We start from the raw sequence: 27897 nt of genomic DNA, 5'->3' as shown, positions 1-27897 counted from the left end.
TGTATGGTAACTTGAAGTCAGAGGAAAAACAAGTAATTTGGGGAGCATAAGGTGGATAAAATTTTCACAAACAACGGACCAAGTCATTGGGAAATTTCATAAAAACTAGAGCTCAGATCTCAAGCACCACATGGCAACATTCTCAATCAACTGAAATTTGAGAAAGCAATACAAAATCCTTTGGATGATATCAATTTAAAGTAAAGGTAGTAAAAATAATAGTACAGTCAAATCCAAGAAATATTGTTCACTATCCTCTTAATTGTGCAGAGTGATGATATGGATATAGAACGGAAGTAGTGGTATCTAAATTCACAGACTCAATAGGAAACAGAATTCTGTAGAACTTGGAAGTTGGAAGAGATGTGATCTGAAAGAACTTTGTTATAATGCAACTGGGTGGAGCAAATAATTTGCAAAGAGAGCGCAAGAGATTTAGCATACGGAGTAGGATAGCACTTCTTAGCTAGAGAAATTCATGATCAAGTTAGGGACATCAATATGTAACAGGAGCTTAGGTCAATTACTGAATGGAGGGAAAATATTGAGATAAGGGAACAGAGTAAATACGTGGCTATAGGACAAACCCTCACATGAAAGATAAAATGAAACTAGTTGGGTCAATGTGTCACTGTTATGCCATTTCTTTGTGATTGGGATGTTAGTTCAATTATTAAAAACAATTGTAATAAGCGTGAAAGTATGCAAGACTCCATGGCTTGGTACCCGTGACCCAATGCTATCAGTTTTGTTTAGACATCAATACATAAACAAGTATTAGCCCAGTAATGTTCTTTCATAGTGCTCAGGAGAAAGAAGCCACTAGTCAAGTTTGATGAAAAGATCACTTTAAAGATAAATCAAGCATGTACCTTGCAGCACAGTCATAAGCCAGGACATCAGTTTCTGCCAGCAGGTCACCATCCGTCTCGTGATCTCCTCCATCAGGACCCAGCTCAAACAGCTAGTTTAATTTAAAAAAAAGGTCTTTTTCCAAAAATATCAGAGCATATTTTGTATATCCTGTTTAAATTATTATATTATGCTCAAAAAGTTCTACACAAGTACCATTCCATCAGTTCCTCTCTTGCATTAATCCACAAAATGACATGATTAGGTCTAATTTTCTTGCACTTCTTTAGCTAACCCAATAATATCCGAATTGTCCTGGGACAACAGAAAGCTTGCTTTTTGCTACTGTATAAACTAGTATCTTAGCATTATCTCTTCTGTCCCCAATTTGTATAGTAATCCTTTTAATGGGAATGCAAGCTACTTGCTCTTGACATATAGAACACACTTCAACTGCATTTAATTTGGTTGTAAGAGATACCAACTATTACTTGCACTGTTGACTGGCGGCACAGTAGTGTAGCGGTTAGCGTAACGCTATTACAGCGCCAGCGACCCGGGTTCAATTCCCGCTGCTGTAAGGAGTTTGTACGTTCTCCCCGTGTGTCTGTGTGGGTTTCCTCCGGGTGCTCCAGTTTCCTCCCACATTCCAAAGACGTACAGGTTAGGAGCTGTGGGCATGCTATGTTGGCGCCGGAAGAGTGGCGACACTTGCAGGGTGCCCTCAACACATTCCCAGTAACGCAAAAAGATGCATTTCACTGTGTGTTTCGATGTACATGTGACAAATAAATATCTTATCTAACTCACCTTGATTTTTGCTGTGTATTCACCTCTGCCACCAAACAAGCCAAGACCTCCAAGCAGTATATCCGTGTCTGCAGTAAAACGAATGGCTTCCACAGAATGAGCAGAATACCCCCAGCCACCTCCATGACCTGTAGATACAAATGTGCTGAACACAAATTCTCTCAGCTGTGAAAACAATTTAATTAAATAAATTTATTATACATATCAACCTACTTTCAAATCTATTAACCACACTATAATCTTCCTTGGAATAAACTTTAGTCACAGCTTGTATCTCCTCTTCGGTATTAGTAACTCCCATTTTCAGGTCCTGCATGGCAGCCAACGTGTCCAAACAGCCTGTTTTCATATTTGAAAAGAATTATTCAGCAAAATTGAAATCCAAAAACACGCACTCCTTGTTTTATTAGACCAAGGAGCTCAATTTAAATTAGACCGGATTTATCAATATTTTCACTTCCTCTACCCAAACAGTATACAATGAAAGCACATACATTCAAATCACTCTCAACTTCAACAATCATAAGTTGTGGTACTTCACTAAAGCTGAATGCTCACATACTGGTTCACCTATGCTCTTCAGGGAAAGGAATCTGCTATCCTTACGTAGTATGGCCTATGTATGACTCCAAATTCAACAGAGCCTGCCTTCCTAATTCAAAGGCAATTAGGGATGGGTAATAAATGCTGGTAGTACTAGTAGTTGTTTTGAAGACACGTAGTAATTGCTTAAGGAACCAGGCAATAAAAGATTTGAACATGAAAATTTCAAGATCCTCCTATTGATTTTACTGGTTAACACTTGAGTAATAGAAAACAATGGATATTCCTGAATACAAAAGGAGGAGGGCATAGACTATGAAGTTCTGAATAAATTAGAATCTGTTACTAGAAATCAGTCATTAAGGTGAAAAAATTATGCTTGAAGCCCAGGTAATCTTGAGGAATCAGCTGTGACACTTTATACTGTTATTGTTTTTTTTACCTGTACTACATCAATGCACTCTGTACTAACTCAATGTAACTGCACTGTGTAATGAATTGACCTGTACAATTGGTTTGTAAGACAAGCTTTTCACTGTACCTCGGTACAAGTGACAATAATAAACCAATACCAAATTCAGATAGCAGTGATCTGACGCAGTAATTAATAAGACACTACCCTTGCCAATAAACCTAATATAGGGTGGGAAGCTCAGATCAAATGACACTGAGGGATCAGCCAAGCAGTCTTTTTGAAGCTCAGAATAAAAGACTTTGGGCATGCAAGGTAGAATTAGACATCATCCTATTTTTGGATGCAAATCCTTTGTAAATGATAATGTGGATGGGGAGAAGGTTAAACAAAGACGAGAGGAATACTGAAAGGATTGCCATTTGGTCAAGACACGAGTACAATTGCTCTCTGCAAGCTTTTCTCAGTGTGAATCACTGTTGTCAGAAAAGAAAGGGAGAAAATAAGCCAGAAGTAAAAAAAACATTTCCATGAAGTCAACACAGGATAACATTTTAAACTGTACTCTCCTAAAATTGTTATGTTTAACCAAATTATTATACGAATCAACTAAAAGTTTTGAAAATAGCAGCTGAAATCCCATAGTGTTGACTAATTTTTATCTCATTGTTGCATTGATACCCCAATACTGTACATAACAGTACCCATAAACATCATTAAACTAAACTTACAAACAACATTGCAATAAATATCATGTGTTGACGCAGAGTTCTGAGTTAGTGCACATAATATTATTCATACCTAGAATGTGCAAAGCCCCATGAGATCTGGTGGTATTTGCTTTCGATCCTGTTGGTAGTGCAAGCTCAGGACTCAGTATACTACACCTGCTGTGCATATCTGATCCTGGAGGAAGCCTAGCATCTGCTGTAACTGCATTGTAACACCAAACTTCTTTTCTACCTGGTATGAACCTTGAGAGAAAAGGAAGAGACTTAATTTTACTTCTGCTGGATTTTTAACAAGTACTGACATATAAAAGAGGAAGTATGACCCAAATTCATATGCACTATTCTTTTTTTTTGAAAAAATAGTACGCTAGGAATAACATCACACTTAGAAACAATAGGCCATTCAGCTCTCAAATCTATACTCTTCTTAGGCAGTCCCTTCCACAGATAGGGTAGGAGATGTCTGACAGGTTGGGCAGATGAGTATTTTGGGATGTGGGCTACCCCCTTTGACATTTACAGAGAGCTTCTGCATGTCACTGATGTATGGAGCCAAAGTTCTTCACACCCAGAAGGGATTCCCAAGTATCAGTAGGGATGTTGCACTGCTATAGGAAGTGGTCCATATTTTCCAGGGTCTTGCTGTGTATCTTTATTGCTTGAGGACAGTGACCTATAGGAAACCAGATTGGCAGAGGACTTTTGCCCAGCAGATGTTGAGTGCAAGGCCCATCTTCTCATGTGCTTCAGTGAACGAATCAACATTTGCTTGGAGCTCAACCTCTAAATGTACACAAAATCAAGTATTATATGCATGCTGGAGCTCAACTACTGAAGTTCAGATGATCTTGGTTTTGGATATACCAATTGACACAGTCAAAGGCCGTGCACAGCGATTGGCCATCAAGAAGTTGTTCACAATCACATCTCCGACATTCCCCGATAATATTTTCTTTTTCCTAGATGTGAGCAATGACAATGTGGATAACATGATGGATGCTCTTCAGTGTCAGGTTTTAGAACTTCAGTGGAAATATCAACTGCTCTCAAGGCCTTGTTACTGTTTTAGTTTGGAAATAACCTTTGACTTCTTGTCAGTCAGGAGTGGTGGCTGCGCTAAATGAAAAAGAATGCTGTGGGATGGATTTGAGGGTGCTCACAATAAAAGGTGGAGGTCTTCAAAGTTTTCCTTCCAGCAGTCATTGACTGACTCTGCTGCTAACAAGTTCTCTTCTATTCTCGACTCTCAGTGGGATGGGGCCTAAGCTGTTTAGGCTATAGATATCCTTGACAGTGCTGAAGAACCCATACACGTCATGGCTGTCAGCAGGTTGCTGAGCCTCCAGCGGGCTCTCCATCCACCAACTGCTCTTTCAGCCTTAGGTTTTACCTTCAGGTGCCTGTAAAGCTGTTTTTTTCCCCTTGAAGAATGATGAATTAGTGAAAATACTGTATACCTCAGTTCAATTTGCCCACAGTTGTTCCATATCCCCTGGTGCCCTTGCCTAACAAAACATTACCAAGAATGTTTTAGGAAATTTCAAGTAACCCAACGTCTATAATCTCCCTTGAGAGAAAGATCTAACCAACCCAACTAAAAGTGTAATTTCAAAGGAAGTGTATTCAGACATCGTCAAAAAAATACCACAAATGTGTCAGTTGGGAATTTGAAATGCAATGGAAAAATATCCATCCATGGAGAGTTCTTTCCACATACTTGAAAATCTTTAAAGGATTTTTTTTTTTAATTTCAGGGCCACATAAAACTTAGGTGAACAACATGGTTTTGAAGATTCAGGCAAATGTCCTCATCTGGCCTAAAAAAAATCAGTAAATAAGTGCTTCAAACTGGGTGGCAATGACCAATAATCAAAATTAATAAAACCTAGCTTTGGGGGTTGGGGGGGGGGGTGGTGGTGGGGAAGGAGGAAGAAGGAAAGCAAAAAGTAGAGTTAAGCTGTGGAAATCAGAATGAAAGACTGTTTAAAGAGAGGATAGCAATTCATTGCCCAATCTTGTGATTATTCTAGAAAACGTTAAGTTCAAAACAAAGCTTATTCATAATATCATTATAAATAGAATAAGCACATTGTTAAATAATTGTATTTTCTCCATTTGTAAGTTCAGATAACATTTAGCTATTTTTACCATGGAAATGCAGAGAAATGGGAAATTCATCTTTGATGTAGGAAATTCTTCAGTGTGCAAAAACCTCCAATTAGCACAAACTCTAACAGAGCAGGGGCATTCCGGTCGTGTAACAATATAGACTTGGATATATTTAAAACGTTGGATGCCGATTCAATTGCAAACCATGTTTTTTTTAAACCACTCCTCTTGGGATGAAGAATGCCACGTAGATTTAAAACATCAAAATGCATTGAATAATTTTATTAAAAAGATTTAAACAAATCAATTCAATTGTGCATGCCAATTGCCAAGATCTAACTTTCACTATTACTGGGAAGATGAATTTCACTGTAAAGCCTTGCACAAAGGGATTAAGTGGGCCTTTATTACAGACGCACTCTGAAGCTTGAACAAATATAACTGTTGACTTACTCTATTCATCCCAAAAGGTATGCAGTGGCATGCAAATAAACCCATTTTATGGACAACGTTTGACTCTTTGCCACAAACTACAAGTATGATTTTCTAACATGCTCTTGAATAAATTACCTAATTTCAGTTAGCACAATAAACATGCAAGCTTTTGATTTAGCTTAAACACAAGTCATTGTAATCTTCATTTGGGGACAGGGAGATACAGCGCAGAAATAGGCCCTTCAGCCCACCGTCCATACCAATCATCGGAGACCATTCACACTGATCCTGCATTGATCTCATTTCTCTTTTTCATCAGCTCCTTCCAGATTCTGCCACTCACCTACACACTAGGGGCAATGTACAGTGGTCAATCAACCTACCAATCAGTACGTCTTTGAGATATAGAAGGAAATCAGAGTACCCAGAAGAAACCCATTCAGTCATAGGAAGCACATGCAAACTCCATGCAGACAGCATGAGGGCAGGGTTGAACCTGGGTCTATGGCACTGCAAGGCAGTGGTTCTACTAGCTGCTCAACTGTGCCACCCAAGTACTATATTCAAAATATAATAGAACTAACAGTGAACAAATTCAAAATATTCACTTTCCCTCCCCCCCCCAACAGTTTGCAGTCTGTGCTCAAAACAACCCTTAAACTGCCAGCTGTGGCTGATGTATTGGTGTTAGAAGGCTACATGCACAAAACTCTACACTGCCACTGGAAATCCTATCTTTCAGATGGAACTTCAAATGAACGCCTGCCTGATCTCACAAGTAGACAATCATCCCACATCACTATTTTCCCCAAGATCAGCGTGGTTCTCTCCGCTACCCTGGGCAATACTTAACTCTCAAGCAACTTTTGATCACTTATTTGTGGAAGCTTGCTGCATCTAAGTTAGCTAAGTTTTGTTGCTTTCAAGAATGACTTTTCTGCAAAAGTACTTCATTGGCTCTGAAGTAGTTTTTGATGAACACAGGTTGAAAAGCAGTAATTAAATAAATGTGCTTTTGTATTTTTTTTATATACAAGGCTCAATGAACAGAGCAGCATTTCAATGAGTATGAGTCCATGAAATATTCTACATTATCAAACTGTACACTAAACTATTTTCCAAATGTAAGTTTACTAAGCAGACTGCATACAATAAAACAAATTCATCAGAAGGAAAGTGACTTTACATATTTGTCCTCAGAAGTTCCTTTGCAGGGAAATATTGCAATATTACCTCCAAATTACATCATACACAGGATCCAAGCAAACTCCAAATCCTCGCAAGTCTTCCTGCTCTGAATCATTAAATGTCCTACAGCTTCCATCCAGCTTATTGATTAGCAGGCACTTAAAGGGTGGGGGCTCAGTTACGGATGCAGGGACCAAACCTGTACGAACAAATACACTCGTTCACATATTAGGTCATACTATTAGATCTTCAAAAATTTTTATATTACAGGAGACCTCTGTTATGGCAGTTTGGGTAATGGAAATTCATCCTTACGGAATTCAAAAATCATCTACCAAAAAACCTGGGATACAGAATAAATATCTATTTACTTTTCCCCACATAAATTAACAATTTTTTGCAGCTCGCATTTCTTGATGCATGCGCAGATGATGCTCCTTCACTTGTACTAATGAATCTGAAAATCAAGTTAGGCCATGCATTTACTTTCTCTTCAGAAATTTGATGTAGCACTTAGTTCCTGATCTACATGGATAAGTGCACAGAGTAATGAACTTACCAATGTACCATAAGTAAAGCAGATCTGACTTTACTTAAAATGGCTCTACTGTGCTTTGTGGTTTACTATTCAGATTGTAGTTTGATAAAGTTTACATTTTGAAACTACAGCATAAATTGGCAATGATCCTATGAGTTTTAAAAATTCACTACTTAAATTCATAGAACATGCAATTGGACTTGCCTATTATGCTTCTGCTGGCAAAGATTTCTGAAGTTGATAGAACATGTGAGTTGATAAGTGCTTCATCGATGCGCAGGAAGGTTTGGTCTCCACTTGCACCTATCCAGGTTGCCTTTCGACCATATTTTGAGCCGATATTTGGCATAGGAGATGGTCTTGTGTTCCAGAAAGGCATATCCAAAATTGGTCTACCAAGTTGTCCTTTCTAAAAAGGGAAGAGGTATTTATTAAAGCATCTTACTTTCATTTCCACTGATACACACATAATTAACAATATTTACCTTTTAGCCTATAGTGGATTCCCAGGCACTTCACAGAAAATATTTTCTTTAAAAGTAGACAAGCCACAGGAGAGATAAGGAAGGACAATGTAAAGCCTAGCTCTTTAACCAACGTTTAAGTACACTGACAAAAATGAAGTAGTTAAAGATGTGGTTTAAGGCAAAGAATCTTTAATGAAAGAAGGGAGAGTGATGAATTAGAGGGTGGAATCAGATGCACGGAGAGGAGATTCAGAGTGAAGAGTGAGGAAGATTCGAGTCAAAGAAATTAATTATCTGGATGACAACTTTAAATTGAGAAGACTGGGAAATCATTAGCCAATGTAGATCAGCAAGGAATATTGGATTTAGTCAGAAAATCATACAAAAAAAGTCTGGAGATATTATTGGGTTTGTTGGCAAATTTGAAGAACAGGGTAATGGAGGGGTAAGTGTAAGGTAGCCACAAAATAGCTATGTGTTTGAAAATAGAGTTGTAGAGAATGTATGCTTTTTGGACTGGAGGAAGGTAAACTGTCTTGTTTCCCAGGTTTAGAACTAGGACCACTGGTGTATTTGGTATACCTCCACTGGTTGTGCTTGGAGGATAGTGAACAATTCTGAAGTTTCCAAAAGGTATAAAACTTGTGTGTCATTACAAAGCCAACACTGGACTTCAAGGGCAGATATAGACTGCGGAATGAACAGATGACGTTCAATAAAAATGAGATGATATACATTGGTAGGAAGAATAAGAACTTGAAATTTTATAGAAGTAGTAAAAAGAAAAACAGATTCTCCCCCCCCCTTCCCCCAATAACCCTTTGAAGACAGCCAGATAGGCTCAAAATTAGAAAAGCATATCGGTTCCTGGCTTAAATAAAAAGTACAAAAGACAACTTGCACTTAACCCATGCAGGACTCCCTCATGAGAAAGACAGCAATTTTGGTTTTTAAAAACACAGCTGTCAACCCTTACCAGTTGACAATGTGGCCCAGATAGCATGGTTTGAAGATGAGGGCTTTGCTAATATGTATTCCTCACTCAATACCACAAAAGCTAACGAAGGACACAAAATAAGTTTTTTTTATGATTAGGCCAAATAGCTGTCTACTCTGCTTTACACAGCTATGATTCCTGGAGAAAAGCAAGGAAAACAGATTTAGCAGGAGACAAGAGACTGCAGATGCTGGAAATCTGGAGCAACAAATGCAAAATGCTGGAGGAACAAAACAGGTCAGGCAGTATCTAGGGAGGAAAATGAACAGTTGACGTTTCAGGCCGAGACCCTTCATCAGGACTGGAAAGAGGGCAGAAGCCAGAATAAAAGGGTAGTGGGAAGAGCACAAGCTGGCAGGTAATAGGTGATTCCTGGAAAAAAAAAAGGGGGGGGGGGGGGGGGGAGGAGAAGGTAGGTAGGTAGATGGGGGGGGGGGGGGGGGATGAAAGGGAATGATGAGAGAAGCTGGGAGGTGATAGGTGGAAGAGGCAAAGGGCTGGAGGAATCTGATAGGAGAGGACAGTAGGCCATGGAATAAAGGAAAAGAGGCGAGCAGGTTTTGAGGGTGGGGGAGGGAAAAGAGAAGGGATGATCCTGTCCCTGCTATGTCATTTTTGGTGGGGGGGGGTGGGGGGAATGGGGTGAGGACAGACATACGGGAAATGGAGGAGATTCGGGTGAGGGCTGCATTGATCAGTAGTGGAGGAGAAACCCTGTTTACTGAAAGGGCAAAAAAAAGGACATCATCTTGGAAGTCCGAGAATGGAAAGCCTCATCATGAAAAACCGATGCGGCAGAGGCTGTGGAACTGAAAGGAATACCATCCTTACAAGTGACAGGATGGGAAGAGGTGTAGTCAAGGCAACTGTGGGAGTCAGTGGGTTTGTAAATTATGCCAGTGGATAGTCTGTCTCTGGAGATGGAGACAGAGATCCAGAAAGGGGAGAGAGGTGTCGGAGATGGACCATGTGAATTTGAGGGTGGAGTGGAAGTTGGAGGCGAAGTCAATGAAATTGACAGGCTCAGCACGGGTGCAGGAAACAGCACCAATGCAGTCGTCAATGTTGCAGAGAAAGAGTTGGGGAGCATTACCAGTGTAGGCTCGGAACATGGACTGTTCCATGTACTCATTGAAAAGGCAGGGATAACTGGGGCCCATGGCAGTACCCATGGCTACACCTGAAGAAAGTGAGAGGAGCCGAAAAAGAAGTTGTTGAGGGTGAGGACCAGTTCTGCTAGACGGAGGGGAACTGGTTGGGGCTGTAGTCAAGAAAGAAGAGGAGACCCTTGAGGCCTTCCTGACAGGGGATGGAAGTGTACAGGGACTGGATGTCTATGGTGAAGATAAGGTGGTCAGGGCCGGGGAACTGAAAGTTGTTGAAAGTGATGGAGGGCATGTGAAGTGTCACATATGTAGGTAGGAAGGGACTGAACCAAGGGGGGGGGGGGGGGGGCAAGATGGAATCAAGATACAAGGACATGAGTTCAGTGGGGCAGGAGCAGGCAGAAACAATGGGCCTACCAGGGCAGTTAGCAGTTGTCTAAGGTGGCTGGGAAAAGCTTATGGAGGGTGTAGGTGGTCATCTTTCCATATGCGTGAGAGGAAGAGCGAGAGATTTTGAAGAAAAACTTCAGGATAACAGAGTGCATGAGATTGGTAACAGTATGGTATATTTTTTTTAAAAACACATTACACATTTGAAACTCAATTAATATATTTTGTTATTTTTAGGCCATTTTTTTGTTCACTAAGATGTAAACGTCGCACAAGTTTCAGCAGCACGAACTATTTTGATGACAAGGTACTTAACTCTTCACCTCAAAAACAATGTTTAGTATTATTCCAGAAAGGAATAATTTATTAAACTGTGCACAAGCTGCAGTTGTAAAGGCAGATCACATTTGAAAAGTACAAGAGAAAACAAAAGCTAAGATTTATTCCAATGTTAATTATAAAGCAAAAATATATCCATGTACAGCATGCACTTTGCTCGATGCATGCAATATAATACAATTAAAACTTTAAATACATATCTATTGAAATATTTTTTCATTATTCAGGATTTGCATGCTATATTACGATAGTTTTCTTACAGAGAAGCTTCCAAATGTGAAGACTTGTCCATCTGCTAATAGCAGAGCTGTGTGGTTACTGCCTGCAGTTACTTGGGTGCAAGGAGCAGGTAAGCCCTGTACCAATGTCGGTGCCCCTCTGAAACAAAAATAATATTTAGCAAGGCAATAAAACAACAAAAATATTATAATCATAAAGCTTTCATTTCATATAGTACCTTGAATTTACATCTCCATGTCCAAGCTGACCATGTTGTCCATATCCAAATGTATACACGTCACCATTCTCCATTAGAATCACTGCAGGTCATTTATAAAACATTAAAACCAGTAACATATAAAAATTTACTTTGCTCCAAAAGACACAATTATACTGACTGCTACAAGTCAAAATATTCATGTGATTTCATGCAGAATAGTTGGAACTACTGGAAACCATAATTTTCTAATCAAGTTTCAGAATTTAAAATAAAAAGCTCAACTCCCCCAATCTACTGAGTTTACCCAGCAGGTAGTTTCATTATACTCCACAACTGGTTAAACCCTTTGAAATAAATGATCTCAGCTCACCATGCTAAGTTCTCAATTTGCTACAGCATTTTGGAGGTAAACATGTGATCGTGAAAGAGAGGACAGAGCTACAGAGTAGTGGTAATGGGGGACTTCAATTCAAGTTGGCAGAGTAATCATAAGGGGCAAAGAGAGGCAGGAATTTTTGAAGCATTTTCAAAAGAACCTTCTTGACCAGAACATTTCCAGCCCAACACAGAAGGAAGCAAGGATGTCCAAGTATTAGTGGAGGAACATTTTGTGAACAAGTATCAAAGCACCACATTTAGAACAGATTTGGAAAAGGTAAAAACAATTAGAGAAGGGCCAACATCAACAAGATGAGAGCAGAAAGAACTCAACAATGAACAGCCTTTAAAGAGGAAATGATTCTGCTCAAATCCAGGTACATTTTCATAAGGCAGAATGGTAGGACAATTAAAGCCAAAGCTCACTGAATGACCAAAGAGATAGCAAAATAAAACAGTAAACAAGGGTGTATGACAGATGTCAGATTGCTAACACAAGGCAAAGTCAGACTGATTAAAGAAAATACATAGGGGAAGCAAGAGACACAAAGGAAAAAAAAGACAGGAAACAAAAACTATGTCCAAGAATATTCCACAGACATATAAGCAGTAACCAACTCGTAAAGGGCGAGGCAAGGCTAACATGAAGGCAGAGGGTATGGCCAAAGTAGTAACTGAGTGCCCTACATCAGTCTTTAGCAAGAATGATGCTTCTGGAGTCTCAAAGGAAAGTGTATCTGAGATATTGATGGGATAAAAAATAATGTAGGTACCAGAAAAGGTGAGATAGACCAAGTGGATAAATTGCCCAGCCCAGATAGATTGTTTTTTTTAATTTGTTGAGGGAAGAAAGGTGAAAACTGCAGAGGTACTGGCCATAATTTTCTAAATGTGTGCAGTTACATAAATGATGCTAGAAGACTGGACAGATGTTTCATCTTCATTCAATAAAATGATACCAAGATAAGCACAACTGCAAGACAACTAGTTTTACCTCCATGGTGAGGAAACTTCTGGAAACAAGCAAGGACAGAAATGAATCACTTAGACAAGTGTGGATTTATTAATAAATCCATGCTGGGTTTTCCTGAAGACAAATTATGTTTAATTAATTTGGTAGAGTTTGTTTTGAATGAGGTAGCAGAAAGGTGATTGGGAAAATTGATAGGGTGCATTGGGACATCCAAAAGGGAATGCAAGTACTGCATATGATGTCTGTCATCAAGACTGAAGTCAAAGGGACACCTGCAGCATGGATAGAAAATTAGCTAAATGACAGGAAGAGCAGTACTGAATGGCTGTTTGTCAGACTGGAGGGGAGCATTCAGTGGTAAAGCCCAGGATTCAGCACTGGGGTCCTGTATTTATTAATGAATATTAAAGACTTTGGCATGAATACACAGGGAACAATTTCCAAATTGTTCAACTAAGGAAGATAATAACAGATTTCAAGAGGGTAAAGTTAGATTGGTGGAATGGGGAAAGTAATGGCCTCCCAATGTCATCTTAACGAGACCTTCCACTTTACTCGAACATCACCAGCTCCTGGTTCCCTTCTGGGTTCATATAATGGTCAGGCAAATATGCAAAGCTTTTTTACTTAACTTGTAAATATAGATTTTGTTTTAAGTATGAGTCAGCTCTTTTAAATTAGGCCAATTTTACTGAACAAACTGTTCCTGTAAATACTGTGGGCTTTTCTACCTTTGGGCTCAGTATTAATAAATTGAGGGGGCTGTTACCAACACGAGTTTCCTCGGAGGACTGCAATTCTTCATTAAATGTGCATTATCCAAGAACATTACTCCTTAACTTGGCTTTAAAAAAGATTCCTGCACACAAGTCTTTGTGGATTAATGTTTCTACAACTTCCAATTTGGAAATAACCAATGAATAAAAAAAAAGTTGACTTTTGGAAGGGTACAGAAAATGAAGTAGGCCTACATCAGATACCTGGTTACAAAGAGCTTACAGGAGTTCCAAGAGGATGTATAGAGATGTTCAAAACCCTTGATGTAATAAGGAACTGTAGGATGAAATTCAAGCTGCTCAGATGATCAAATATAACTCATCCATAATTAGGTAGTGAATGTCACAAATGGTATCCCGCAGAAACAATTTGCAATTGTATTGCAAGTTACTCAAACATCTAGTAAGAAATTTAACTGAATTAATTTGAAACATGAAATTTAATTAAATCATGCAGTGAAGTTTTTGAACATCAGGAACAAAATAGACTCTAATCTTACACATTCCTCTACCAAATAAACGTGAAGCACGTTCAGATTTCCTGAGCATGACACCACATAGGAATTAGTTCTTTTTTCCATTCTATTTATCTAATCACAACACAGCATGCATACCTGAGTGGTGGAATCCACAGCTAATCTGGATGGCCTGCAGCTCATAGTCAAGACATACAGCACCCGGGGGGTATGTTGTAATCTTGCTGGTGTCCTTGTCCCCCCTTTCTCCATTAGCATCTGAAAATAAATGCCCAACTTCACATTGATCCATAACATCGAAACACAAAAACTAAATGTAACAACTGAGTCTGATATTTGCACAACATTCTCAATTATAACCCAAGGCAACTTCGTTTAATCACAAAGCCAAAGCATACTTTTTGCAAATATTAAAATAGTCTCCTTTGTACTTTCCCATTAGCTTGCATTTATGGATGTACTCAATTTAGTCGCAACCATCTTTAGTTTTACTGCTTTTTTTGAGAGGGTAATTGTAGCAAACTAAAAATGCAGTCATGTAAAATCTGATTACATTAAAAATCAGCAAATCACTTGACAGTTGTCAAATACCATGATCCCCAAGTTGGAGCAAAAAAAAGTCCTATGTTAGTGAAGGGAAAAACAGATATGAAAATCTCTTTGAATAATGTTCCCTTTGTGTGACAACTGAAAAGCTAACAAGATTCCTACATGGGTGCTGTTGCCATCTCAATCCATGTGCATTGGGATAAAAGGTACCACAATACTTATCCTTCAACATAGGTTGCTTGACCTTTCCAATCACATTTGCTGTTTGTCAGCCGGGTATCTAACTGACACAGAAACTCGTGGTCAAAGATCTAGAAAACTAGCTACTTAAAAAACTATACCCATTCCAGGTATTTTTGCTTGGCTCATAAAATGCCCATTCCCTTTATTCCATTCACCCAAGTTCAGGTTGACAAAGCCATTAGAACAGCATAAAATGCAACAAAGGCTATTTAGTCCAACTGAGCAATGCCAATGTTTCTGCACATATGCCTGACTTCATCTCAACTTGCATATATGTGTGTCTATTCTTTTCATCCAAATTCCTCTTAACTGCTTCTATGCCATTCATCTCAGCAACTCCACATGGTAGGAAGTTCCACAGTCTAACCACACTTGGGATAAAGTTTCCCCTAAATTCTCTGCTGGATTATCTGATATTTTTGATGCACTGATTTTGGATTCAAAGTGAAACAGGTCTTACAACAGTCATAAATCATACTGCTCATAAAGTCAACCTCAACAAGCTGGGTGCTACACTGTTCCATAAGAGGGGTTACAATGCCATGCAACGTCCAAATGTGCAAAGCAGATCCCTTGATCTGCAATGACCGATTAACTTGTACAATTTTCCATCTACTGGGGGTTTGCAGATCAAGTCCCATGAATGTCCAGTTTACTGTTCAGTCTCAAGACGACACAGAAGTACTACTGGTGTTTAGTCAATTAAACTGTCCATTTTAAACACATTACTTCTTGTTTTCAAGGAAAAGCTTCATTTACTCAATAAATGATGGCTAACCAGTAGTAGGTCAAGAGGAAGCTGTGGCAAACCATCTGAGAATGTAAGTATATGACTTTCTAACATTCCCCAGCTATAAAATAACACAAGTGGACACACCCTGCCACCTAATTTTCTGTTGTAGATTTTGCATCCCATCAATGAGATGTTTTGCTAAATATTCATCATGAATGTTTTCAGTTAAAGAAGATAAAATAACATTATTATTTCACAAAGCATGAGAAAGTGCTACCTGAAATGAAGTTTGTCCATGCATACCATTAAATGGTAAAATACTTCAGCTGGAAGAACTTCTCCAAAGTCAGATAGTGGTGGTGCTCATGACAAATCTATCCTAGTATATTAGTGGGGGGGGGGGGGGGGGGGGGGGCGGGGGGTGGAGTGTGTTCTTCATCTGAAAACAAGACCTTCCCAATTCTGATAAAATGGTACTTACAGTTAGGAGATATACATAACTGACCACATTACTGAGATTGCTGACAAGAGTTAAAAAAAAAAATCTCAAATGGCAAGAAAATCCAGCTTCAACATTCTCTGGCCATGATGGCCTTTCACTATAGTAAAAGGCCAAAGTGCACCCTTGAGCAGAGCTTCAGATTAAATGGGTTCCAGTTCAAACAAATATGCCATAGTGGTAAAACAAGCGAGTGACAAATGTGATTTGGTATATCTTTAAAACTTTAAGGGTTAGAAATGTATTCCCAGTTGATTTACAGTGCACAAGTGTTTCCAAAATTTGATTACATTGAATTCTACACTAAGTACACTTGGCAGGATTAAACTTTGCACCTTAAAAGGCACAACCAAAGCAAAATCAATTGGTGTTGGTCAATTGGTTAAGCTACATTAACATAATAGAAATCTACATTGATTAAAAACAGAACTCCAGATATAAGCTGTAAATGAAATGAAAGACTTGGTCATGAACAAAGCAATTTTTACTGAAGTATGTTTGAATATGGACAAGTTTAACATAATTTTGACCTTAAAAAAATCTGAACAATTGTAAATACATTCTGACGTGGGAGTGAAGTGTCTGTTCCACTTCTGACAGAGAGATAAAGAAAGAATCACTGGCAAAGCTCAAAGCAAAACAGAGGAATGGTGGATTATATAACAGTGTTACCAAATGTGTGTTCATGGTTTTCCTCCCACAAGATTCCAGTACCATCTTCATGGAAGCCAAATATGTTACAGCAGACAGGGACCAAAAATTAATATTAACAAAAAAGTATTTTACTTTGCTCTTCCAATTGTATAACCAAGAGCAGTTTCACTAAAGAAGCAAGTTTAGTGGAGGTACAACATCAGTCATAAGGATTCAATTCCATAGATGTATAATTTTAAGCATTCCCTGCTGCAAATAATATAATCAGCATACAGTAAGTATGTCTTGGCTTTATGATTACCACCAATTCCTTGAATCATGTTCACACAAATGCTTAATAGTTTGGAAATGAACATTAAAATTAGCAAGATCTGAAAAAAAAGCGTTGCCACTAGGATTTCATAGTATTATCTATGCAAAAATATTCCTACAATGTTAGCTGCAAACATTATACAGCAGTACAATTACATTTCTAAATTTACAGTTTACCTGAAGAAATACACATCAAAGTATCAATGGTGTCACTTGTGAAGTAAACAACTCGAAATGATTGAAAAGCATTACATAATATAGAGGCTCAAGTGTAATTAAAGTTTAAGTTTAACTTCATTTCATTGCCAATATATTAAAGAAGCCTGGTGACAACACTAATACAGTGTGCATCAAAATTCCAGTGAGTATTCAGACTAGAGAAGTGTATTGCTTGACCCAGAACAATGCCAAATTGCGCCAATTTGGCCAAATGATTGAGTACTAAAAGTTTAACCATATCTGTACATTTTAAGTAAATGAAATGAATTAACACTATTCAGGTACAAATATACTTTGTAAGCAGAGTTCAGGTTCAAGAAGAAATTTCACACATTTAACCCTTTTCAGTCAAAAATTAATGACACATCCCAATCACCTTTCTACAAATGAGTAATCTGATTTTCCCTCTGCCCAAGTCGGTAGCTGTCAAATGTTGGAAATTTTTAAATTTCACATTAAATTTACAGGAGTATTCTCATCATGAAGTGGCTCCTAGTGTCTACATTGTTCCTCTAATTCTACCATGAGCCAGATTAAATGGCTTGTTTCATGTATGAACCAAAATTAAGTTTAATGCCTCCAAAAAGAACCCGTAAAGATAAACTGGATAGATTCTGCTCATTAGTAGGACCGTGAATCTTCAAGTCAGCATGGGTTGCCCTAAAGTACACATACAGTAAATAGATGTGGTAAAAATAACAAACTAACTGCTTTCAATCAAGACATTTTGACTGGAAAGGGTTAACAGCAGTTTCAAGACAAATCAGCTGAGAAGTTTCTTTCAAGAGAGAAAATTGAAAGCACAAACAATGGATTAAATTATACAATGTACAGCAACCTGCAAGTTGAGTAACATCTTAGCACATAACATTCTCCTTTTCTTCCAAACAATCTCCATTCTTCAAAATGGAATTGCACAATTTAAGAACAAAGCAGTAGCGAAGTACAAAATCTGAACAAAAGCAAGCAGCATTCCTTCTTGTACAAAATAAACAATATCCCCTTTCCACCCTAACCAATCTTAAGCCAAAAAGCTTTACTTTATCTTCGGGTTGCTCAACATTAAGACATAAAAAGCAGAATCAATTCTGTACAGTTGTCCACATTAGACAAAGATTCAGCTGACAGTAGAATATGACTGGCAAGATTGATGGTAGTCCTCCAGCCAGTAAGGAAGGGTGACCAAGTACCTTTATGCTTGTCCCGTTTATGCTTTAGCTTTGCTGGAAGGGGTCTTAGTCTGGCTATGGCCTGTTCTCGATGATTCAAATAAATGGGACCAGGAAATACAATGGGGCCTGAGGAGAAATAACTTGCACATGCATAGGAAATCTCACAAATGAAATAACTTCAAATTAAAAACAAAAATATATCGTTTGTCTATAATATAAAAGGGAAATGGCAACCACAGTATGCGAGACATGAATAAAAAGATATAGTGAAGGTAGTATTATGAAATAGAAAATTAAACTGCCAATGAACAGTAATTTGGTAAAAGGATAAATTACTAACATAAATTTCAAACAAATTCTGCTGTGCTGTTTAATTACTGACAGCATAACCAAATCTCAATTAATTCATAATTACAAATTTTGTACACCAAGTTCAGATTGGTTTTGTAAAGCGATAACTTGAAATTTGTCATATGTTTAAAAAACTTAATATGTCTGTGTAATAAAAGTCATTGTACCGAGAATTTAATTTTGCTTTGAGTAAAACGAGCTTCCATATTTTGTTACAAATAAATGTTACAATCTTTAGGGCACAACTTCATAAATATTGATTTTAATGTAAAAAAACTGTGTACCTAAGGTGATAATTGGAAATTTTACTTTCAAAGTTTAATGATAGAATAAAAAAATACAATATTCCACTACATTAAAGATCAACTTCCTTAATCTTGCAATTTCAACTTCAAGTACATTCATAGTCTTAAAAAGAAAAAAAAAGTCCATGGATAATAAATTATTCTACTTTAAAAAGTGTACAGACCATGGAAAACTGAAATTGATATGATAATGGAAAAAAGGAACATAATTCAGTTACAATGGTTACTATTCTACTCAACATGGGATTTGTGCCTCTGGCTTAGAGATGCTATTCGATAAATGAGATGTTAGAATAGAGCCTCTTCTGCCTATTCCAGTAATGCAGGCAGGCTTTAAAGATCCCTTACCACTACTATAACAGGAGCAGGAAATTACATCTAATAAAATATTCATCTGTGTGTCAAGATCAAAAACAAATTAATTGGTGACCTAACTCAATCTTTTGTGAGGCTTATGATCTTTCAGCTGCTGCTGATTTACCTGAATAAAAATAACTGCATTTATGAAGCACTGAGACTGAAAGATGTGATAAAGAACTGTAAAAAATTTTATCAAACTTTTCTTATCAATTTTATCTTCAAGTTTAAATGAATTCTTTGTTCATTTGATATGTGGAACATTGAAGTACCTCAAGATGAGTTACCTCTGCTCTAAGTCAAGGCATCAATTGATGCCATACTTTAATCAAAAACACGCCAACTTTTTGCAGCTACCATTAGGCAGTATCAGGCACCAATGCTTGACAAACGTTTTGACCTCAAGGAGAATTCATATAGAAGGTCGAAGTCCCACACCACCAGGTTCAACAACAGCTACTTCCCTTCAACCATTTGGTTCCTAAACCAACTGGCAAAACTCTAGTCACTAGAGTTTAGCAACACTATGACCACTTTGCACTAAAATGGACTTTTTTTTTGTTCTAATTGTGTTCTTTCTTGTAAAAATTGTGTAAAATTTATATTTTTCTTGTGAATGTTGCTTATATAATGCTATGTGCCTGTAATGTTGCTGCAATTAAGTTTTTCATTGCACCTGTGCATGTGACAATAAGCAATAAGTAGGCAAACAGCTTTGTATTTTAATTAATCTATGCAAATGAGAACATACATCTCAAATGAAGGATTTCCTTCTAACAGATGAACCTGTAACTAGCATTTGTCAAGAGTTTGCAGGAGTTCAATTGTTCAAATGAAAGTACTTTCTATTTTAAGGTTGTCATCCCTGTCTCTAATTCTCTCCACTACCTTAACTCTCTGCATCTCTAAAACCCTAGAGTACTTCAATTGCAAAGATATTTGCACACCTTCTCTTCTCTCTTTCTGGGCTAATGACAGTGAAATTGACTGTGTTTGCCACTCTTGCACTGCAGAGCTGACAGCAATTCTGGGATTTCCTCATACACTATTTAGAACAAAGTGTCAAAGTTATCATCAGTGATTCAACCCTCCTGTGCTTGCGTTGCTTGGAGCCTTCCCTAATGAAATGCAAATAATCACTAGAATGGTCATGAAATGGCCTCACTAAAAATATTAATTTGTTGCATGCAGTCTGAGTTTTTAAAATGATATGCCAAACCATAACCATTGCTTGACAAACATTTTGTCCTCAGGGAGAATTTTGTATGTGCTGCAGTTCACACGTATTTCAAAATAAGACATTTTAATTAAGACTTATTTCAGCTTCTATTCTTACCAATGTGGATGTTTTAATCTTTATTTAACTTCTATATACATTAAAAATTTAATTAAAAGCTGTGTGGTTTTTTGTGTCTCTGGTTTGCCATCTGTGAAAATTCCTTTCTGCGATTAGCTGAACAATTAGAAGTTATGGGATGCCTCTCTTGCTGGCAAGGACATCATTAATTGCAGATTCCTAGCTGCCCTTAGGAAGGTGGTGGCAAGCCAATGCCCCATTGTGCTGCAAGCCTTTTTGTGGAGGTGTTCTCACAGCATAATTGTGTAGAGAGATCTGAGATTTTAACCCAGTGACAATAAAGAAATGTCAGAATAGCAGAGGGATTTGAAGGGAACGTGATATCATTGCCATGCCATTCTTGTCCCTCAGGGTGGGGGAGGTCATGGGGTTAGGAGATGTTGTTGAAGAAACCTTGATGACATCACAGTTGTTGAGCTTCAGAAATCTCTAAGCTGATGCCTTATAGAAACAGAAAGAAGAGAACTTTTCCTTTCAGAAACTCCTAAATCTTTGTGACGTTCTCTTCACATTTGGTGGCAAGCGTGCATTGCTTTCCCACTGACCACTTTTTCTAGGCTACTCCCTCATAACGTGGTGTCAAATTTTGCCTTATAACCACTTATAACCTTACTGCACTGAAAGTGTTTCATGAATTCAATTTGGCATTAGTTATGATTCAGCTATCTTTAAGTCAATTTTTTTAAGGCTACCAACATGTCCTACATTTTAAACCAATAGAACATTTGTTGGTAAATTATACGGGTGGAAGAGAGGATAATTAATTAAGTAGTTTAATCAAACAAGAAATAATTATAAAGTTTAGGATACAGTCGTTAGCTTAAAATCCATTCAGGATGACATTTCAAATTTAGCTTTTAATATTGTGCATAATTAAGGGCAATTAACATGTTCAGCCTCCAGACTAATTACAATGTGCAAAGATTATCTTTAGTCATCTCTGAAAACACCACTTTAGAAAGAGGCCAACTACTGTGCAAGCCTTTGTAGAAAACATACCTCTCACTTCTTCTAGCCTGTGCCTTCTACTCAACCGCTGTCTCTTTTCTTCTTGTCGCAGTTGAATATGTTCTTCTATATTAACTCCAGGCGGGACAGGTCCTGCTGAAGAAATCAAAATCAACAAAAATCAAAACAACGCAGGCACTAGAAATTCTATTTAAATATCCTTTCAACTGTCAGCTTCACTTAAGCTTTTAGTAATGGCACAAAAGATTCTCTCAAAACCCATGGGAGAATATTTCAACAGCTAAAATGAAAGTTAGAATAACAATATCCTTAACTTTACATGCAGCACTAAGGATTTTACTTGGTGTTCTGTCTTTAGAACCCAAATGCAGAACTTAAAGCATTTTCTTCTGTTTTCCTGGCAAGAGCAGTCAAGAGCTAAATACTGTATTAACCATGTAATACTTTACAAAAGCAGCAATTTTTTAAATATTCAGAACTGACTTTTCCTGCAACAATCATTCACAAAGTTGTCAAAATCATAATTACTAATGACCGAATTCCTAAAGTGCATAGAATGTCTTCCCACAAAATGCCCAAAGCAGTGACTTTTACACTAGTTAATGCATGCATTCACAAAATGAACGACAAAAATACAAGAAAGAAAAGGGAGAGTAAAGCAAGCTCTTGTTAGAGAACAAGCAATCACTACACATCCAGTGTGCAAAAGGATCTCCATTTTATGTCTTTATTAAATACATCTTGCTGCATCACTTAACATTATATCCTTTATGACACATTGCCAAAAGCTATATCAAATTGGAGATACTTCAGGTGTACTATAAAGATCTAAATTGGTACATATAAAACTCACATTAGGCTGATAAATGGAATTGGCTTGCACTGCAATTTAAAAACTACTTTCTCCTTGGTTGAAATTTAAATCACACTCCTGGAATTCGCTACTACACCTTATTGGAACTTGCACTGATAGCAGGCCAAGCAGAATCTCAGTTAAAAACACTCACCTAAAAGAAGATCTAAAGGGATCATTTCTTTAACAGCATCAAGAATTCCCCGCTGCCTTGCCTCTTGACCATCCAGTTCTCGGGCACAGGCCTTGCAACAACCACACAGAGCGCAACCGGACTCGCCAGACCCACAACCACAAAGCCTGGAAAGCACAATAAAACCATGCAATTAAAAAAATCCCTTTACATATACCAAATGTTTACTCTAATGCACTAAAGCAGTTAACATTTATAACATTTCTAATCTCACAATTTTAACACCACAGATATAACATTGACCTTACAAATTGCAAAATACAAGATTTCTAATGAACTGAGGATGAATCAGCAGAAGGATAATGCGGCAGGCAGAAGCCTGGAGAGTATCATACAGCAGTGAAACCAGAGCCAGCCGGTAATGTTAGATCAAAGTGCTGTAACCGTTGATGCAATTGATTGGACTTCGTACAATTAGAATCTGACGGCATTAGTCAAAGTAATAAAAAATGCAGACATGCAAATAATAAACTGGGCCATTGCATATACATTGAGAATGCCTGCCGGGGTCAGCTGTACATCTTCAAAAGAACACAAACTGAAATTGGAGTCTTCAACTATTGACTGAAGTTCACCTCCAATGAGGGCAGCTTAGAAGGAAAAATACATTTAGGAATGCTGCCTTTTTTTTTTAAATCAGGTGACTGCCCACAACGTCTCAAGTCTTGCACCTTATCCTGTTCTGAAACCCTTGCTATTTTGAATAGCAAAGGAAAAAAAATTCAGGCAAAGCAATCCAAAAACTAAAATATAATGCTGAGATTTAGATTAAGAGCCATCATAAGCCACAATTGCTTGCCGATTAGTCACTTAGTTGAGAAATTCTATACTTCAGAAAATCTATTTGGGGAAAACATCTTTAGGTCACACTTTAGCCAAAATCAAACTGTACGAATTTCCCTACAGAGATGATTATTTTAAATAATTATTTTGTAAACATTTCACATTGGTAAAAATTCATCTAAACTTGAAAAGGATGTGCCCTTTTATTGACATGATTAATAATTATGAGTGGGCAATTACTACAATTGCACACTCATCACGTTTGAATATTGTGGTTCTCTGCCCAGTTCTGGTTTGGCAAGGCTTCTGGAGAAACAGTACAACTCAGATAGCAGTACCCGATTTGGGTTCATAGCTACTTATCTGGGAACATTGCAAATTATTATCCATTTCATTAAGTAACAGTAAATGCCAATGGCTTCATAGTTAATCTTATACACAAAATCTTCATATCATGTCCTACTGCTTAGATTTGATCTGAAACCTGCTGGAAGCAGTGGTCATGGCACACTGAATTTGAGCACAATGTTGACCAAAATTATATGAAACTTTGGCTCATGGATATCCACAATTGATCACATTCAACCCTGTGATGAGGTAGAAGCTAGAAACAGGCCAGGCACTGGAAAAGAAATTGCATAAGCCACTTAAATCTGACATCTCAATGAATTGTTAATTCACTCCAACCTTTTGGGATAATGGATGTTTGTTAAAGACTATTTCCTAATTAGTTATTTAGAAATATTGTGGCTGCCATTATCCCTCGCACTTTCACTACAGTAACCCAGTCTGGAAAAATGACCCCAAAAACCTTCAGATGTTAACTGTCAGTGGCATACCCTGTGAGCTAATAGTAAAAATAGTACATTATGATGGCCAGAGAAATGACAAGAACATAGTTTCCTGCAGTACCACTCTTCTAAATCTAAAATCAATAATCTGAGAAATTGTTGCACGATTACTGGTGCTACACAGTTGGATCTCTAATCAGCCTTCATTTAAAAAGGGATTGAAGCAAAGGTATCTCAGGATTGAAAAATTTTGTTTCTATGAACTGGTATATGGTAAAATTTACTGGCCTGACAAGATCATTAGTTTAACTGCACTCCAAAAGGATGGAATCTTTAAAAATTTACAGCTGCTGGATAAACTCCAAACAAATCAGAAAGTGTAAATTAGTGTTACTATTTTCAGTGTTCTAAATATTATAATATGCTACCTCCAAAATGATCCAAGGATAATTCTTCTATAATTTGAAAAATCCACCATTTTTGGTGATCAAAAACATTGCTTTGAATACTGAGAGAAACTCTATAAAATGTGCTAGAGTTCAGTCCTCCCTGCTGAAGTATCTAATAAGATAACTACACAGCAAATAGCACAAAAGACTTATGTCTAGACAAGCTAACTCCATTCATATTAAATTCCTGGTGCCTCAGGACAGATGCATGTAAACCAATGTACTGCTAGTTACCCATTTTGGACTCCTAATTCATTTTGCAGTGAAAGGAAAGATCAATTATGATGCAATTACAATACTTTTGTGGAAGTCTGAGCAAATTGAGACTTTAGTTTGAATACAGACTCCCAAGCTCCACTATTCTGGTCTATTTAAGCACATCAGGCAACCTAAAGGACTGAAAACCTCATACCCAATTGCACAAGCAGCAAACTATTATTTTGCACACAGATGTTTGGCACTGCATAACCAATCAAAATATCACATGCTCTTAAAAAGCAATCAAATGTGAACCTGCACTTCAGAAGCAATCAACTCAATTAACTGATGGTGAATGAAGGAACTGATGTCTAGGGTGGTTTGAATTTTGTCAGTTACCCTTTAGGGAAGCCTCCAATTGTTGAGTCCTTTGAGAAAGGCAATTTAAGTGCCCATCTAAACTGAAATTCCTAATCACACGAGGAATATCAAGTGGATGTCTTTGCCTTCAGATAAGAAGTCTTTCTAATGGAGCGCCACAACAATATAGGTTGCATTCATCTTAAAGGTACAGACAAAAGCTACACAGCATTGATCTAAATGTATCCCCCCCCCCCCCCACCCCACACACACATAAAAGTGCAGGAATATTTTCATACAGAAGGTGCCTTGAGAAAAAAATTATGACGACCTCGGGAAACTGGTGCATTGATCCAAACTGAGAATTTTCTAATGCAGTTATACATGTACACGCTATAGAAACATGTGGCTATAGAACTTGATAACTAGGTGGGTTGAAAGCTATATTATTAATTGTAGTACAAGACATTTTCATTAACAATGAAGCAAAGCACTAAAGCTCATTTTGGAATACAAGTGAAGGGGGATTAACAAGGAACAAATTGCAAAGGCAGATACATTTTTATTTTAAAACACTGAAAAAAATTCTAGGCAATTTACTTTTATTCTCTTTCTTTACTATTTCCTGCAAAATACGTGGCCATAAATCAAGTGTGACGTGACATTTGACAAAGTAAGATTTACAATTACAATGCCAAATGCAGAGATAGAAGGATCCCAAAACCTCCAATACTGACAACGTCGATGGGCTCCTTGGGGATCACTCCATTTTTATTTTATGAAAAGCACCAAGACTAATCCACAAGCATATCGTATATAAAAAAATAAAAATCTCCACCAGATAAATGATGCCACAAGAGAACCATTTTAAAAGGAGGTTGATTAAATATGATTTTAGATTTTTGTAAAAATGGTTGTGGCAGAAAACAAATTTTATCTTAATCAGAGGGTAATTTTATTGGACTACAGGTAGAGTTTTGATGAAAAATTATTGATATGTAACATTAGACATGTCCCTCTCTAAAAATGCTTCCTGACCTGGTATTTCCACTATTTTCTATCCACATTAAGTTTTAGTATTTTTTTGTTTTTCGAATCTTGCTTGGTTACTCAACCTTTGCCATTTAAGATATACATGTTCAATATTGAACAACACCAGTCAGCAAACCCACCCTCCAGGAACTCTGTCTGGCCGTCCACTGCTGACACAACTGGCTCCATAACCTGTACAGTCTCCACACACAGTGCAGACCATGCATTGGTCTAACTTCCATTTGTGCATTCCAGGGGGGCACATTATGGATTTCTCATCCTTTTCATCCAGCTCCTCTTCCAAATCCTCATCCATTGCTGTTGCCATATTTTCCACATTAAAACCTACTTGAAAGCAAACAGAAGGGTCATTGAAGTCAAAGTATTCCTACTTACATTAATCTTATTATTCATTAATATCTACATATTCTAATTAAAAGTAGCCAAGAATAAGACAACATATATTACATTAATAAACAGGATCCATCAATTCCACATCACTGCCTTTTCTCTATATATCCCAACAGTTATTAACAAAAATCTATTAATCTCATGCAGAAAATTAACAACTGGTCTGACATCATCAGTATGAAGACGGTTCCAAACTATGAAGCTAAAGGTTTTCCTAACTACACGCCTGAAAGATTTGGCTCTAATTCTTAAGACTTTGCACCCTAGTCTTAGATCCTCCAACCTGCAGAAATAATTTCCTAATGGCTGTGCTTCAAGTCATTCCACAACCTTACATCAATTCCCTTATTTACTTAATTTTACACAATATGGAACAGGGATCAAGTTTGTGTTTAAAATAACAATTTGCAATTAAAACGTTAACAGTGAAACAATAACTCATTGGTCAGAAAGGTCATTCTTCAGGAGTTCTTATAGATAAATGAAGTCTTCTCACTCAGAATGGAGAGGCATTTTACCCCCATTCATTCTGTACTGTGCCTCATGGTAAAGCTCATGCTGGTGTTAACTGTACAAATGGTTCCTGTCTCCTGCAGTAACCATTTTTGAAGCTTTATCTCAGTGTGGTATTTTCAATTTTCAGAACTTAGCAACAAATATACTATACCTAACAATAGGTGGAAATAACTTCAATTTTTGGATGGATTTTTCTGCACAATTGACTACTTCCTCTTAAATACAAAGTTACTCCCACAAAACATCCACATAGTTTCATTCACCAGACAAACTTCAAGTTGTCAGCAACTTGATTGCAAAGAAAAAAAATCATACTGCTCGAGAATCATACCTGTATTAGTGCCAGGTTTTTAAAGTGGCTGTTCCATTGAAAACAGCTGATTATTTGCTGTGTATGGGCCAGCTTACTTCTAACTTCTGCATTCGTTCATCTCAACACAGAAGTCAGGAACAAGCTGGAGGTCAGATGCTGGCGTTCCACATTTGAAATTCTTGGCACACCTTCCATGCCACAGGATCTCCTGATCTGTCTGCTGGACTTAGCAATATCTCAGGGTTGCACAGAAACATAGTGAACTGATGGGCTGAATGGAGTTTGCATTTGGCCCCTTAGCTTTACACCAGTTTGCATT

At 37.5% G+C, this 27897-nt stretch overlaps 1 protein-coding gene across 19 annotated transcripts in view; it reads right to left on the bottom strand.

Moving 5' to 3' along the window:
• mycbp2 (MYC binding protein 2) overlaps window positions 1-27897 on the bottom strand; it is a 158368-nt gene that overhangs the window by 84841 nt on the left and 45630 nt on the right. For 11 of the 19 annotated variants that reach the window (XM_052026820.1, XM_052026823.1, XM_052026826.1 and 8 more), the window contains exons 15-27: window positions 26479-26686; window positions 22687-22832; window positions 21710-21814; window positions 18359-18466; window positions 14098-14217; window positions 11375-11456; window positions 11178-11295; window positions 7823-8027; window positions 7126-7279; window positions 3419-3591; window positions 1876-2001; window positions 1663-1790; window positions 873-964 (exon numbers count right to left, since the gene is read on the bottom strand). In XM_052026820.1, the coding sequence (XP_051882780.1) occupies window positions 873-964; window positions 1663-1790; window positions 1876-2001; window positions 3419-3591; window positions 7126-7279; window positions 7823-8027; window positions 11178-11295; window positions 11375-11456; window positions 14098-14217; window positions 18359-18466; window positions 21710-21814; window positions 22687-22832; window positions 26479-26686 (1765 nt within the window). The remainder of the gene's footprint in view (window positions 1-872; window positions 965-1662; window positions 1791-1875; window positions 2002-3418; window positions 3592-7125; window positions 7280-7822; window positions 8028-11177; window positions 11296-11374; window positions 11457-14097; window positions 14218-18358; window positions 18467-21709; window positions 21815-22686; window positions 22833-26478; window positions 26687-27897) is intronic. The other 8 variants (XM_052026821.1, XM_052026837.1, XM_052026839.1 and 5 more) reach the window with 5 other exon arrangements.

The sequence above is a fragment of the Pristis pectinata genome, chromosome 11 (assembly GCF_009764475.1).
Source record: "Pristis pectinata isolate sPriPec2 chromosome 11, sPriPec2.1.pri, whole genome shotgun sequence".
Classification (NCBI taxonomy): domain Eukaryota; kingdom Metazoa; phylum Chordata; class Chondrichthyes; order Rhinopristiformes; family Pristidae; genus Pristis; species Pristis pectinata.
Note: the sequence above shows the minus strand (reverse complement) of the source record. Positions and strands in the feature narration are given on the sequence as shown.